This window comes from Triticum aestivum, chromosome 2A (assembly GCF_018294505.1).
Source record: "Triticum aestivum cultivar Chinese Spring chromosome 2A, IWGSC CS RefSeq v2.1, whole genome shotgun sequence".
NCBI classification, from domain to species: domain Eukaryota; kingdom Viridiplantae; phylum Streptophyta; class Magnoliopsida; order Poales; family Poaceae; genus Triticum; species Triticum aestivum.
Window position 1 is genome coordinate 679174760 of NC_057797.1, and position 17012 is coordinate 679191771.

Genomic DNA, 17012 nt, shown 5'->3' on the forward strand with positions numbered 1-17012 from the left:
TGTTTTTGGAAACGGGCCCCTGAAGCGCCCCTGTGCTAGGCCGATCCATCTAACATTCTGTTTGTGTGTCTTAATCTACAAAATAGCGTGTTGTTTGTGAATCGAACCAACGGCCTCCCTCCTCAAGGTACGCTGGTCTAACCAACCCATCCAGCAAGATCTAGTAACCATTAACCTTTTTCTTCTTTTATTCAATTATTTCCTTTTTCAATTTTTATTTTTTTTCTTTTCTCTTCTTCCTGGTTCGATGAGTCATTTGCAAATACGTGAATGTTTTCTTCAAATTGATGGTTTTCTAAATTCAATGAACCTTTTCAAATTTAATGATTTATTTCAAAATCCATGATTTTTTTGAATATCTGTGAACTTTTGCAAAACCCATGAACTTTTTTTAAAATTGATGATTTTTTTCAAATTTGATGATTTTTTTTTTTCAATTTCGATGATTTTTCAAAAAAAATGAACCTTTGAATTTATGAGTTTTTCCTTTTATTTCAAATGCGATCGAGCGAACCCAGAGAATATAAAATGCGATTGATCTCGCTCTACATGGGCCGGCCCATCAGGGGGCATCGTGTACCTGGCGCCTGAAGCGCCGAATAGAGCCCCCCCCTAAATAGGAGCTCTCCACTATCTCTTTGCCTGAAGCGTTGAATAGGATGTATCGTAAAAGAACTCAAAAGAAAAGAATTTTTTTGAGGGATATAAATTTTTTTGGAAAAAGCTAACGCCCACACGTGTGGGCGTTTGCACATCGCCCACACGCCTACATCACCACTCATTTTGCCACGTATAAATAGATGACATCAGCAGGAATCTTTTTAGTTTTCGGCTTAAAAATGTTGTATCTCCTAAATAAAAAAGCGAACTAAAATCCGTTTTCACCCTTAAATCTGTCTCGACGAGATCTTCAAAACTAGACCCCATGTTGATATGTTTCGACGATTTTTTTTTTGCCCAGAAGTTGCCATGATATTTACACTACAGTTGCCATAGGGCTTAAACTAAAGTTGCCATGTGGCAATTTTAGTTTGTAGATCATGGCAATTTTAATATTTTGATGATGGCAACTCCAGTACTTTGACCATGAAAATTATTTTTTGTATGAACCATGGCAATTTTACGTGCATGTATCATGGCAATTTTAGTTTATGGTTCATGACAAGTCTAGTTTCTTAATTCCCCGTTTTATAAATGTCAAAATTTACTTTTAAATATAGAAGAAAATAGCTGAAACATATCATGGCAACTTCAGTGTAAACACCATGATAATTCATATGCAATAGACATGGCAACTTTTAATCCAAAAAAAATTCATCAAAATATATCAACATGGGATCTAGTTTCGAAGATCTCATCACAAGGGATTTAATGGTGAAAACGGATCTTCAATCGGATTTTTCGTTTAAGAGATAAAACATTTTAAAAACTGAAAATCCAAAAAGATTCCTACATGCATGCATGCGATGACGTGGCAATCTGTTTGCATTATAGACGTGTGGTGCGTCTCCTTTCCTGCCACACGTGTGGCAGTTGACGTCCAAAAAATTTATATAACGTATATCAATGAAAAAAGGACTGCATGAACTTACAGGCCCAGGCCCAGCCAGCCTCTGCAAGGAGAGAGAAGCGAGCGGAGATGAAGAGGGAAGAGAGACCCCTAAAAAAAAAGAGGGAAGAGAGAAGCGAGAGAGGAGAGAGGCGGGGGCAGAAGAAGAGGGAAGAGAGAAACGAGAGAAATCAGGCTCAGCGTCCTGCCGCTGCCGCTATAACGAGGGGGGACTAGTGCCGGTGCCCCAAAGCCCCCAATTCCAACTCCCCCATCCAAATCCAATCGAAAGTTCAGCTCCATCCTAATCGCCGTCTGGGCATCATGAGTTCCTCCGTCGTGGCCTTCGGCAATGACGACGGCGACGCCTGCGTGGGCGAGAACTCCGTCGTGGTCTCCGGCAAGGGCAAGGGCAAGGACGCCGTCAAGCCCTCGTGCACGGTGCAGTATTCCTGCGTCAAGCGGCTTCGTGAGCGGCGCCTCCTCTCCTTCCTCCTGGACCAAGGCTTCCACGGCGCTTTCAGAGAGTACGCATATCCTACCTTTTACCTTCAGATCGATGCTATCTTCTCTCTTGACATCGATGATGCTTCTCTTTTGAGGTCAATGATGATTCGGATTCCATCCGAAGTTCCGAACACATCACGCACGCACGCATGCTGGTTTGGTTTACATCGATGGATCTCTGCATGCAGGCTGATCCGCGAGACGGCGGCGCTGTTCGACCTGCAGCACATGCGGCGGCTGGTCAGGAGGGGCCGGTGGCACGACGCCCTCTTTTACCTCGGCACCTTCCTGCCGCCGCTCAAAAGTGAGCGGAGGAGCCTGCGCGCCAGGATCTTCCACAACTTCCTCCTCATGCACGGTCGCTTCGCCGACGTCGTCGCCGGCAACAAGGACCCGTACCTGGAGAAGCAGTACGCCGACGGCCGCAGTAACTCCACACACGCCGAGCGCAGGTTCCGCTCCATGAACTACTCCATACTCGCCCCGGACGCCGGCCAGCTCAGGGCCGCCATCGACTGGGGCAGAGTGAGGAGCCACGCAGAGTTTGTTGTCCGCAGGATGGCTCTTGCTACTCCAGAGCTGAGACGCCCGATGGTGTTGCCGTCCTGCTGCATGATGCCGCACGATGTACTCCCCATCGGGACCGGGTACGTATAATTCATCATTCAGCCTCAGTTACTCCTCGCTTCCTAGATGACATAGCCAGTGTCAATTTAATCTCACTTTGGCTCTCCTGTCTGCAACCTTTGACAGTTTGTTCCGGAAGCGACGCGTGAAGAAACAAGGCCCCCAGCCGCGAAAAACAGACGCTATCTTAATGGCCATAAAACAGTACTATCTTGTTACCTCTCCTCTGTTTTGCTTGTCCTGGTTTTTGACAACACATTAACAAATTCCTTGCATTTTGCAGCCAGCAGTATTGCAGACAGTTTAGGGAATCGAGCGTCGGTATACTTTCCACTTCAGAAAACATTATGATTATGATTAAGCAATGTGGGTCTTAGATCCCATATACGTTTGACAGTCACTAACCATGTTTTACAATGAATCGGCAGCGTCGAAAGATGAAGCACTGGAACTGCTGGTGAATTTCCTAGGTAAACTGGCCTCTCTCCTCTTCACGTGTCTTGCATTTCAACCGAGAACACTGTTTACACTCCACTGATTATTTTGTGTGGGAAAACGAACCACTTTTGGTTACTGTTATGTTCTGTTCTGTTTCCACTGATGAACTGGTGTGATCTTCAGATGAGACTCTACAGGCTGGCCTACCTAGAGGGTGCAAACTAACCTATGACCTTCAACCAACTGGGAAAGAAGGTAAACTTCAGAATTACTCTGTTCAGCAAGTCCTTATCTATGATCAGTTTACCACTGTCTCTCTCAATGTGCTGTATGGGCTCTTAACTGGCTGTTTAATCTGTTTTGAGTCCTTTTGGGCACTGCCCTGCTCTGCATTTACATGATACCTTTCATCTTGCTATATTTTGTGCACGCATATCTTTGAGATTACACGAGGCTATGATCGAGTAACTTTCGCTTAGATGTATCACAATGCTAATAATACTCAAACTTCTAGTTAGCAACAAGAACTCTTAGATATATCAGTGACGATTGAAGGCATGTTAAATTAATGTTGGATGCTGCAATTTTTTACTGTTGAACTTGCTGCAGATGCTTCTGATGGTCCGTTTGCGCAGACCATGCTCGGCACATCCACAGATAATGTTAAAGCCCATGCCACATCATTAGTGAAAATTCCTGGTAAATTAACCAGACACCGTCGCCCGCTTTTATGTTTTGATAACCCTCCATCCACACACAGTTAAATATTTTTGAACTGTTCAATTGCAAACTGTCGACTTGTTGCAGGTTCTCGAATCTGCCAGATCATTACTAGTACCTTGAAAGTTCATGCTAAAAACCCTGGGATCTCCACACCGACGAATGCAGGTAATTAGTTGAACACCTTTGTTTAATACCAGGACGGCAGGACGTATACACCTTCTGGTAACTGTCAACTTCGTTGGATCGCTGATATTTTTGTTACTTGCTAGAAGACTTGTATTCTGTAATCAAGCTATGTTCACCATAGATAATATGTTATCTGCCTTGTTATAATTTTATTAGTTCGTGTTTCAGTTTTATTGTTTCAGTTGAGCTGGCCCAGCTACTTTGTGCATTCCTTTTACCACTAGTTCATATGCAAATATCTTTGTCTTCAATCAGTAGTTTCAGGACTACATTTGCATCCGTGAACGCCTAAGCTTACATTCTGCAATTGTTGATTTCTTTATCATATTGATCTTGCTAAGAATTCATGGATTTCATTAGGCTTAAGGGAAGCAAATCAAGTTCATACTCTTCTTTCAAACGTGCACACACACCTCTTTCTTCACCCGTGGTCCTTGAAATGTTGACTGTTAGAGAACATATGACGTTAAATTTTAGTGAAGTTATGTTATGTGTGATAATATTTAATCCAGTTGTTAATGCTTGGGCAGATACAAAGCGTTTCACACAAGCAGGTTGTGATGCTCAGAATAAAATGGATGGTCTGCCAACTGTTGAGGATGATATTTATTCAAAATCGGGAAGCAATTCTTGGTAGAATTTAAGTATTTAGAGCCCTTGATGAACGAGTATGTTAGGAATATCCTTGTACTCTCATTAACTTGATATAAGTATCTGTATTATTTCTACTTGGGACATGAACTATGGAGCCCATCCATCCGAAGCACTGGAACCACGGTCCAAACCATGAACTATCCAAAGGATGCACTAGTTTATTCTGCAACGAATCCCACTCTACCTTTTTTCCTTCCATCCTTTTCCTCATACATGCGTACTACCCTCCTCTCTCCATCCCATGCTTTTTGATTATATTTTTCGTAGAGCACCAGCGTCTTGAGGCCCTATTTGTTTCATAAGTTCTAGGACTTTTTTAAGTCTCAACTTATAAGTCACGAGTCCCTACATGTTTGTTTACAGGGACTTATAAGTCCCGAGTCCCTACTTGTTTGTTTACAGGAACTTATAAGTCCATGTTACCCCTAGTAATAAAAACACTCATTCATACCGTGAGAGCCGGCTCGCCCTCCGATGTTCAGAGACCGTGTGCGGCCTCCTCCGCCCTGAGACATGGGCCTCCCACGACCAGGTCCAGTAGGAGGAAGACCATGGCCGGCGGACTGGTCGAGGAGGAGTTGCTGGTACGAGCCCAACTCCGGGAAGTCGTCGACGTTGTGGTTGAGATCCAAGAATCCCATTCCCCTTCCGAGATTTCCCCCGGCGGATGAGCCTTGGGATGCCTGATGATGCGAGTGGAACTGAGAGAAGAAGGGGATCCGGTCCTCCTCATCGTCGGCCATGGCGGTGGCGGTTCAGGGTACTGCCGGCGGCGGCGGCGATTGGAGCAGAGTGCGGGGAAGGAGCGAAGCGGGGATGTGGGGAAGCGATAAGGTTAGGTGCGGGCCAGGGGGAATCGATGGAAAAGTCCCTATAAGTTCCTCCCTGAGAGTCTTTTTTGATAAGTCCCAAATCACCACTTTAAGTCCCTCCTGTTTGGTTTAGATGGGACTTATAGGGACTTTTTTTAAGTCCCTAAACCAATAAGTCCCTGGAAACAAACACCCTCTGACTAGAAGCCCAACCCTCGTGTCACCTGAGTCGGGCGATTCAGGGAGAACCCTACTCGCCGGCGTCCTGGCCCCCACCTCCCGCCCACCCCCATGTCGCTGTTACCGGAAGGCCGGCCCGCGAAGCTGGACATGGCCCTGGGATGGCGGCTGCAGGGCCGTTTCTCTTCCCCCTCGTCCCTGCCCCTCCCCTCTGCCACTCGCCCAACACATCCACTACCTGACGTCTCCTACCCGACGTGTGCTGCTCGGGTGGCCTACCCCCGGCTGTGGCTCTCTATTGCGGTCCGCCCCAGATGTGGTCTGGGGGTCCCCTCAACCGGTCGTGGTGCTCCTCGGTCGTCCTTCATGGTGGTTGGGCGCGCCCTATTCACTGCGGCTTCTCACCCCAGACCCTCCCCATCCCCTGGTTTGGCTTCGGGTCGGCTTCTTCGGGAGGCGACCATGGAGGTGCCCGGCTGTTGCTGCTTCATGCAGCGCAGCGGCCAAGAGGTTTGGCTGCCCGTGAGTCTCCTTCACAACCCACCCACCCTTAGCAGGGGCGGCTTCAGCCTGACGGCCATGGGACTAGGCCCCCTCCCACGTCCATGGTCGGCCAGCGTGGCTTTGGACCCGACTCGCCCTTGTAGTTGTGTTCTTTCCGGCTCTTTTGGCTCGTTGGTTCCCCGGCATCTCCGCATGATCATCACCATGCTAGTGCCATTGGTTGGCCATCCACAGCGCATCATCAATTCCGGCATGCCACAAGAGTTGCATACCCTTCCAGCTCTTTGATCGTGTCGACATCCCTGCTGCTCTAGTCCCGGTGGCATGAATCTTCGCTCCCTTCCGGATTCTGGCTCGCTCGGGTCTCCGGCCACCGTCTTATCTCCGTCGCCTTCATTCCGCTCAGCCACACAACCTTGCCCTCCTCCAAGGCTGACATGTCCGGCGGCGCCCAATGCCTCCTTCGGTGTATGGCATGGCTCCCATTCCTACAGTCACAGCTGCGACCTATGCCCCGCTTCCTCTTCTCTGATTCATGCTCCAATAGCTTGGGATTGCTCGGATTTTGGCCAAGGAGAAATCCATGCATCCTATGCTGGAAGCAATGACACCCGCGGGACACCCGCGGGTGCCATCCCCTTCTTGGAGGCACTGCCATATGGCCATTATTTGTGCCCCTCTTCGAGCATTAGGGGAAACCCTAGGTCCGGTTTTTCGGATCGGACGAGGATGACGTCTTGGTGTCATTCTCCTTCGTCTAGGCATCATCTTGTTTGCTCGTGGTGTCCTTGGTGTAGGATTTGGAGATGTTGGTCGTCTAGTTGTTGGTTGGACTGCTTATCTGGTCGGCGAGTTTAGATGTGTTTTCATATTTGGGTCGAGCATCTCATGTCTCTCTGCTTCGAGAACCATGTTCATTCTTCTTGCGTCCGTGTCTTGTGTTGTACCACCTCGTGTACTCATTCTAACTTCTTCTATCAATGAAATGATATGCAAGCTTTACGTATTCATGAAAAAATAGAGGATTAGCCTCTTCTGCAAGCAACACTGACATAGTTGAGGCTATACCTGAACCTACAGCCTGTAGTCTGAGCCTATGTGGCTCTGCGGGGTAACACATTGGGCCAGTGCATTCAACATGCCCTTAAAACACAATGTGGTCCCTATAGCTTGTACTCCCTCTATCTAGGTCTCTTTTGTGGGGGAAAACTTGTATTTCTCAAGGATTAACAAAATCACACTCTTTCTTACATAGATCAACTACCTTTGGGAGGTGGGAGCCCAACCAAATGACAGTTTTACTCTTAGTTCTAGAAATTTTGGCCAAAAAATCACTAGTCGTATTTTGGCTACAATTAACATGAGTAAAATAAGTCATACAAAGAGACGTCAAGTGTTTGATCTCTATCACGAGGGATGCATAGACAGAACTGTCTATGCCCCTGCCCTTTACCATGTTCAAACTGCAGACACCCAATCCATCTCCACCAAAATTGGTAGCTCTGTTCTATGGGTAGCAATAGAGACCCCCTCCATAGAAGCTATAACTCAGCTTCAAGCGCATCTCGACACGAAAAGAGCTTCCTGCATGATGAGAAAACAATGTTCCCCAGGATATCGCGAAAAAGCATTACCAACTCCTGCTTTTCCATCATCTATCAAAGACCCATCAGTATTAAGCTTCATCCACCTCTCCGGCGGCAAGCTCTATTTGGCAAGAGGGATGCCATTGTTGTTCCATGTGAGTCTTTGGTGTAGGTTCATAAGATATAAAATCCTTGCCTTTCGACGAGTCACAATCTGACTTTCGTGCAATAGCAAGTAGGGAATCAAGATAACCACAAAGAAAATTCCTTGACGCATCCATCTGCGGCAGAGTTTTATCATGCACTACTTTGTTTCGATTATGCCATCATATCCATAGTGTCAACGAGAGCATCGAGCGCTCAATGTTCAAGGGGTATAAGGCATCAAGGATCCACTCGACACCTGTGTTTGTAACCTCCTTAGCTTCGGCGGGATCCAGACCTCACCCATGCATCGCCATAGATGAAAGCTGGTGGGCATCTACACAGGGCATGAAATATGTCTTTCCGTTCCTGTCTACATATTGGGCATGTGTCCGATATTTGCAGGCCTCTCTTAGCCGTGTTCTGCCCGGTCAGGAGGGAATTGACAGCTGCTCACCAAGCAAAGTTTCTGGCAGGGGGACATTACAACCCCATATCATTTTTCACCAAGTGCGCCTTCCATATGGACATGAGTTGGAACCATTAGCCGTTGATCTACAAGACTCCTCAAAGGCCATATCTATGCGGATTTTACTGAAAAAACACCAAGCCTACCCGGTCCCCAAGCCAGAACATCTTCGCCTAGTCTCGGGAAGGCTTGAATCTTTACCATTTCCCCCAAACTATGTCCGCCTTTTCTGGGACATGCAATGCTAATGCACTCCAGTAAGACTTTCCTTGTACATTTCACCATTCATGACAATGTAAGCTTTGGATCAACGAACAATCTACCGATCCTCCACTTCATCATCTAGGAGTTCTTGTTGGATAAGATAAGAAATATAACGCAACTTCTACTCGGGATTTATGACTATTATTTCTTGTACCAAATCAACTATTGCAGGGATCTCCATGTCCGCAGGCACTCAAGTGCCGACGGATGGTTGATCTTCTTTGTGGAATGGATTCTCCTTGACAGTAGGGGTGTGAAATGGTCAAGAAAGATGCCTTCAGAAACAAACTTCCGAGTATATTCCATCTTTGCCAGATTGTTAGCTACTTGATTTTCTCCTCTCGACATATAATGTAGCTCCAGTCCTTCAAAGTTTTTCTCAAGTTTTCTGACTACATTGCAATGTGCTGTCATTGTGGGGCTGCGAACATCCCACGCATTCTCTCTTGATTAATAGTTAAATCCGAATCTTCATAAACTAACTAACAACGGATACCGAGTGAAATAGACATGCGAAGACCGTACAACAAGGCCTCATATTTGGCCTTCTTGTTTGAGACAGTGAAGTGAATTTCGAGCACGTGATTAAGTTTGACACCTTTTTGGTGAGATCAAAACTAGTCCAGCCCCCGCAGTAGCTAACATCTTGGATCCATCAAAAAACATTGTCCAATGATCTAACTGAACTTGGTCGAGCGGGTGCTAGGCTTTGTCCACTAGGTGATGAAGTCTGTAAGAGCTTGAGGCTTAATTGCTTTCATCGCTTTGAAGTTTATGTCATGAGGCAGTGATTCAGTAGCCCATTTGCCACTCGGCCAATTGCATCCCGATTGTTTACAATCTGAGACAAGGGAGCGTCACTCACAACTGTGATCGAGTGTTCTTGAAAGTAGTGAACCAACTTCTTTGCAGCTAGAAATATGTCATAGACAAGCTTCTGATAGGGTGGGTAACATTGCTTTGAAGGAGCTAAAACTTTCGAGACATAATAAATGGGCCATTGTACATTCCGAGACATAATAAATGACCACTTGATTTGTTGCAGTTAAATCTGGGAATGGGTTTTGATTAACTGGGTCCAATGGTTTGGTTTTTTGCTCTGAGCTTAATTGGTTCGGGTTGTGATGGGCCTAGATCGTTATCAGTTTGGTTTGGTTTGGGTTTGCATAAAAACAAGTTGGGTATGGCTGGGTGTGGGTCTAAATGGTTTGGTCGCTAACAGTTGCAAATCCTGGTTTAGAACCAGTTCTAGAACTGGGTGTACGCACGCGATGCGACGTGGCCGGTCATACACGTACGTACGCGACGCTACGCTTCTGGACATATACATATTGGGCTGCTACTGTGGATCAATTAAGCCACTATCTAGCTTGCTTGTTTCTTGGTTAGCTTTGCACATACAGCAGATTGATTTGGTTTCAACCCAAAACTAAGAACTAGGTTAAAGCCATAGTTTGAAGAGTGGTTTGGTTTTGGTTGAGGTGGACAAAACGTACAGTTTGGTTTGGTTTTGGTTCTGCATGATAATTGGAGGTGTGATTTAGTTCTGGTTCAAACTCCGCGTTGACTGGTTATGGTTTAGGTTTGGTTGAGTTGTATAACCATTGCCAGGTTTAGTTGCAGTTATGTATAAGAGCAATGGCTCTTTTTCTATATGTGCATCTAACACCATTCTAGTGGATAACAATATCTTCAAATCCTTTAATACTATTTGAGCTTCATCTATCCAACTGATTCGTTCTAATTTTTCATCAGTCGTTAGAGAGGTAAAGCTTTCTCACTGAGTCTGGATATAAACCGACTGAGAGCTGCAAGGCGGCCAGTCAGTTTCTGGATGTCACGAAGTTTTTCCTTCTCCATCTTCATTGTGGCACCTATATTCTTTGGTTTGGCCTTGATTCCCCATTCAGAAATGAGTAAACCAAGCATCTTACCCACAGGAATTTCAAAGATGCACTTCTCAAGGGTTGAGCTTTATCCCAAATGTTCTAAGAATCTTGAAGGTCCCTCCAAGATCAACCAAGATATTAGATCTCTTGATCAACTTCACAACAATATTACCCATGTAGGCCTCCATGTTTATGTTAATCCATTCACACGAACAAGTTTGGATCATACGTTGAAAAGTTCCTCTGGCGTTTTAAGGCCAAATGGCACCATGATATAGCAGAAAACCTAAATGGGTGATGAAGGTCATTTTTATTTCATATTTCTCGTTCATTTGGATCTGATGATAACCTGGTATACATCTAGAGAACAAAGTCTCCCACAGCCAGTTGTGGAGTCCATTATCTAGGCAATGCTTGGAAGAGGAAAGTGATCTTTGGGACGGAGGGAGTCCTAGATTAGGGGGTCCTCGGGTGTCCGGGCTGTGTGATATGGGCTGGACTGATGGGCCGTGAACAAGGTAGTTAGAGTCGGGATTCAGAGTCGGATCGATTATCCTTAGACAGAATCGAGTCGTAAGATCGAGTCGTGGAATCGAGGATTCTACTAGATTTACTCAAATATGATATTTTGTATTCTCACAACATAACTGGGTGATTATAAAGATGCTCTACAGGTGTCTCCGATGGTGTTTGTTGAATTGGCATAGATCGAGGATTTGTCACTCTGACTATCGGAGAGGTACCTCTAGGCCCTCTCGGTAATGCACATCACTATGAGATTTGCAAGTAATGTGACTAATGAGTTAGTCACGGGATGATGCATTACGGAATGAGTAAATAGACTTGCCAGTAACGAGATTGAACTAGGTATGATGATACCAACGACCGAATCTCGGGCAAGTAACATACCGATGACAATGGGAACAACATATGTTGTTATGCGGTTTGACCGATAAAGATCTTCGTACAATATGTAGGAGACAATATGAGCATCCAGGTTCCGCTATTGGTTATTGACCGGAGATGTGTCTCGGTCATGTCTACATAGTTCTCGAATCCATAGGGTTCGCACGCTTAACGTTCGATGACGATTTGTATTATGAGTTATGTTATTTGATGACCGAAGATTGTTCAGAGTCCCGGATGATATCACGGACATGATGAGGAGTCTCGAAATGGTCGAGACATAAAGATTGATATATTGGACGATGTTATTCGGACACCGGATGAGTTCTGAGAGGTACCGGATAATTATCGGAGTGCCGGAGGGTTATCGGAACCCCCCGGGAGAACTAATGGGCCTTGATGAGCCTTAGTGGGGAGAGAGGAAGGGCCACAAGGGGCTGGCCGCACACACCCCCTTGGGTTCGAATTGGACTAGGGGAAGGTGGCGGCGCCCCCCTTTCCTTCCCTTCCCCCTATCCCTTCCTTCTCCCCCCTTTTCCGCCAGGTGGAATCCTACTAGGACTTGGAGTCCTAGTAGCACTCCCTCCTCCTGGCGCGCCCTACAGGGACGGCTGGCCTCCCCCTCCCCTCCTTTATATACGGGGGCAAGGGGGCACCCTAGAACACACAAGTTTCTCGTAACCGTGTGCGGTGCCCTCCTCCACAGTTATACACCTCGGTCATATCATCGTAGTGCTTAGGCGAAGCCCTGTGCCGGTAACTTCATCATCACCGTCGCCACGCCATCGTGCTAATGGAATTCTCCCTTGTCCTCAACTGGATCAAGAGATCGAGGGACGCCATCGAGCTGAACGTGTGCTGAACGTGGAGGTGCCGTACGTTCGGTACTTGGATCAGTTGGATCGCGAAGATGTTCGACTACATCAACCGCGTTACTAAACGCTTCCGCTTATGGTCTACGAGGGTACGTGGACACACTCTCCCCACTCATTTCTATGCTTCTCCTAGATAGATCTTGCGTGATCGTAGGAAATTTTTTGAATACTACGTTCCCCAACAGTGGCATCCGAGCCAGGTCTATTTATAGATGTTATATGCACGAGTAGAACACAATGAGTTATGGGCGATAATAGTCATACTGCTTAGCAACAACGTCTTACTTTGATTCGGCGGTATTGTTGGATGAACCGACCCCTAATAACATTACATGACCGCGTTCATGAGACTGGTTCTACCGACGTGCTTCGCACACAGGTGGCTAGCGGGTGTCTGTTTCTCCAGCTTTAGTTGAATCGAGTTTGACTACACCCGGTCCTTGTTGAAGGTTAAAACAGCACACTTGACGAAAAATTGTTGTGGTTTTGATGCGTAGGTAAGAACGGTTCTTGCTAGAAGCCCGTAGCAGCCACGCAAAACTTGCAACAACAAAGTAGAGGACGTCTAATTTGTTTTTGCAGGGCTTGTTGTGATGTGATATGGTCAAGACGTGATGATATATAAATTGTTGTATGAGATGATCATGTTTTGTAGAAGTTATCGGCAACTGGCACGAGCCATATGGTTGTCTCTTTATTGTATGAAATGCAATCGCCATGTAATTGCTTTACTTTATCACTAAGCGACAGCGATAGTCGTAGAGCAATAGTTGGCGAGACGACAACAATGCTACGATGGAGATCAAGGTGTCAAGCCGGTGATGATGGTGATCATGATGGTGCTTTGGAGATGGAGATCAAAGGCACAAGATGATGATGGCCATATCATATCACTTATTTTGATTGCATGTGATGTTTATCTTTTATGCATCTTATTTTGCTTAGTGCGTTGGTAGCATTATAAGATGATCTCTCACTAAATTTCAAGGTATAAGTGTTCTCCCTGAGTATGCACTGTTGCTACAGTTCATCGTGCCGAGACACCACGTGATGATCGGGTGTGATAAGCTCTACGTTCACATAGTGCAAGCCAGTTTTGCACAGGCAGAATACTCGGGTTAAACTTGACGAGCCTAGCATATGCAAATATGGCCTTGGAACACTGAGACTGAAAGGTCGAACGTGAATCATATAGTATATAAACATAGTGATGTTCACCATTGAAAACTACTCCATCTCACGTGATGATCGGACATGGTTTAGTTGATATGGATCACGTGATCACTTAGATGACTAGAGAGATGTCTATCTAAGTGGGAGTTCTTAAGTAATATGATTAATTGAACTTTAATTTATCATGAACTTAGTACCTGATAGTATTTTGCATGTCTATGTTGTTGTAGATCAATGGCCCATGCTACCGTTCCCTTGAATTTTAATGCGTTCCTAGAGAAAGCTAAATTGAAAGATGATGGTTGCAACTACGCGGACTGGGTCCGTAACTTGAGGATTATCCTCATTGCTGCACAGAAGAATTACGTCCTGGAAGCACCGCTAGGTGCAAGACCCGCTGCAGGAGCAACTCTACACGTTATGAATGTCTGGTAGAGCAAAGCTGGTGACTAATCGATAGTTCAGTGTGCCATGCTTTACAACTTAGAACCGGGACTTCGACAACGTTTTGAACGTCATGGAGCATATGAGATGTTCTAGGAGTTGAAGTTAATATGTCAAGCAAATGCCCAGATTGAGAGATATGAAGTCTCCAATAAGTTCTATAGCTGCAAGATGGAGGAGAATAGTTCTGTCAGTGAACATATACTCAGAATGTCTGGGTACCACAACCACTTGACTCAACTGGGAGTTAATCTTCCTGATGATAGTGTCATTGACATAGTTCTTCAATCACTGCTACCAAGCTACAAAAGCTTCGTGATGAACTATAATATGCAAGGGATGGATAAGACAATTCCCGAGCTCTTCACGATGCTAAAGGCTACAGAGGTAGAAATAGAGAAGGAGCATCAAGTGTTGATGGTTAACAAGACCACTAGTTTCAAGAAGAAGGGCAAAGGGAAGAAGGGGAACTTCAACAAGAATGGAAAACAAGTTGTTGCACAAGTCAAGAAGCCCAAGCCCGGACCTAAGCTTGAGACTGAGTGCTTCTACTACAAAGGGACTGGTCACTGGAAGCGGAACTGCCCCAAGTATTTGGCGGATAAGAAAGATGGCAAAGTGAAAGGTATATTTGATATACATGTTATTGATGTGTACCTTACTAATGCTCGTAGTAGCGCCTGGGTATTTGATACTGGTTCTATTGCTCATATTTGCAACTGGAAACAGGGGCTACGGATTAAATAAAGATTGGCTAAGGACGAGGTGACGATGCGTGTGGGAAATGGTTCCAAAGTCAATGTGATCGCTATCGGCACGCTACCTCTACATCTACCTTCGGGATTAGTTTTAGACCTAAATAATTGTTATTTGGTGCCAGCGTTAATCATGAACATTATATTGATAGGTCTCCGTCGTATCTACTTTTCCAAACACTTTTGCCCTTGTTTTGGACTCTAACTTGTATGATTTGAATGGAACTAGCCCGGACTGACGCTGTTTTCAGCAGAATTGCCATGATGTTGTTTATGTGCAGAAAACAAAAGTTCTCGGAATGACCTGAAACTCCACGGGATGTCTTATAAAAAACAATAAAAAATCCTTGCCAAAGATGAAGATCAGGGGGCCCACACCCTGTCCACGAGGGTGGGGGACGCCCCCCTCTAGGGCGTGCCCCCTACCTCGTGGCCCCCCTGGAAACCTTCCGACGCCAACTCCAACTCTATATATTGGCTTTCGGGGAGAAAAAAATAGGAGAGAAGAAATCATCGCGTTTTACGATACGGAGCCGCCGCCAAGCCCTAAAACCTCTAGGGAGGGCTGATCTGGAGTCCGTTCGGGGCTCCGGAGAGGGGGATTCGTCGCCGTCGTCATCATAAACCATCCTCCATCACCAATTTCATGATGCTCACCGCCATGCGTGAGTAATTCCATCATAGGCTTGCTGGACGGTGATGGGTTGGATGAGATTTATCATGTAATCGAGTTAGTTTTGTTAGGGTTTGATCCCTAGCATCCACTATGTTCTGAGATTGATGTTGCTATGACTTTGCTATGCTTAATGCTTGTCACTAGGGCCCGAGTGCCATGATTTCAGATCTGAACCTATTAGTTTTCATGAATATATGTGAGTTCTTGATCCTATCTTGCAAGTCTATAGTCCCCTATTATGTGTTATGATCCGACAACCCCGAAGTGACAATAATCGGGATACTTCTCGGTGATGACCATAGTTTGAGGAGTTCATGTATTCACTATGTGCTAATGCTTTGTTCCGATTCTCTATTAAAAGGAGGCCTTAATATGCCTTAGTTTCCATTAGGACCCCGCTGCCACGGGAGGGTAGGACAAAAGATGTCATGCAAGTTCTTTTCCATAAGCACGTATGACTATATTCGGAATACATGCCTACATTACATTGATGAATTGGAGCTAGTTCTGTGTCACCCTATGTTATGACTGTTACATGATGAACCGCATCCGGCATAATTATCCATCACTGGTCCGGTGGCTACGAGCTTTCTATATACTGGTTCTCGCTTATTTACTTTCCCGCTGCTACTGTTACAATCACTACAAAATACCAAAAACATTACTTTTGCTGTATTTACTTTTGTTACCGTTACCACCACTATCATATTACTTTGCTACTAAACACTTTGCTGCAGATACTAAGTTTCCAGGTGTGGTTGAATTGACAACTCAACTGCTAATACCTAAGAATATTCTTTGGCTCCCCTTGTGTCGAATCAATAAATTTGGTTGAATACTCTACCCTCGAAAGCTGTTGCGATCCCCTATACTTGTGGGTTATCATATATCCGGATCTTGTTTGATGCAAGACAGTTATTCATTTAAATCAGAGAATAATGGTTGTTCTATTTATATGAGTAATATCTTTTATGGTCATGCACCCTTGATGAGTGGTCTATTTTTATTGAATCTCGATAGTAGTGATACACATATTCATAGTATTGAAGCCAAAAGATACAAGTTTAATAATGATAGTGCAACTTATTTGTGGCACTGCCGTTTATGTCAAATTGGTGTAAAGCGCATGAAGAAACTCCATGTTGATGGAATTTTGGAATCACTTGATGCTTGCGAACCATGCCTCATGGGCAAGATGACTAAGACTCCGTTCTCCGGAACAATGGAGCGAGCAACAGACTTGTTGGAAATAATACATACTGATGTATGCAGTCGGATGAGTGTTGAGGCTCGCGGCTAGTATCGTTATTTTCTAACCTTCATAGATGATTTGAGAAGATATGGTATATCTACTTGATGAAACATAAGTCTGAAACATTTGAAAAGTTCAAAGAATTTGAGAGTGAAGTGGAAAATCATCGTAACAAGAAAATAAAGTTTCTATGATCTGATCGTGGAGGTGAATATTTGAGTTACGAGTTTGGTCTTCATTTGAAACAATGTGGAATAGTTTCGCAACTCACGCCACCTGGAACACTACAGCGTAATGGTGTGTCCTAACGTCGTAATCGTACTTTATTAGATATGGCGCGATCTATGATGTCTCTTACTAATTTACCACTATTGTTTTGGGGTTATGCTTTAGAGACGG

The 17012-nt window shown here is 45.0% G+C and overlaps 1 protein-coding gene across 1 annotated transcript; it reads left to right on the forward strand.

The window, feature by feature from the left end:
• Positions 1-1692: 1692 nt before the first annotated feature.
• On the forward strand, positions 1693-4787 carry LOC123185899 (uncharacterized). Its single transcript, XM_044597712.1, has 9 exons — positions 1693-2076; positions 2245-2703; positions 2810-2887; positions 2967-3004; positions 3112-3153; positions 3305-3376; positions 3731-3820; positions 3929-4009; positions 4561-4787. Exons 1-9 carry the CDS (start codon positions 1874-1876, stop codon positions 4665-4667), a joined length of 1170 nt encoding a protein of 389 aa, XP_044453647.1. The 5' UTR covers positions 1693-1873; the 3' UTR covers positions 4668-4787.
• The last annotated feature ends 12225 nt before the right edge of the window (positions 4788-17012 follow it).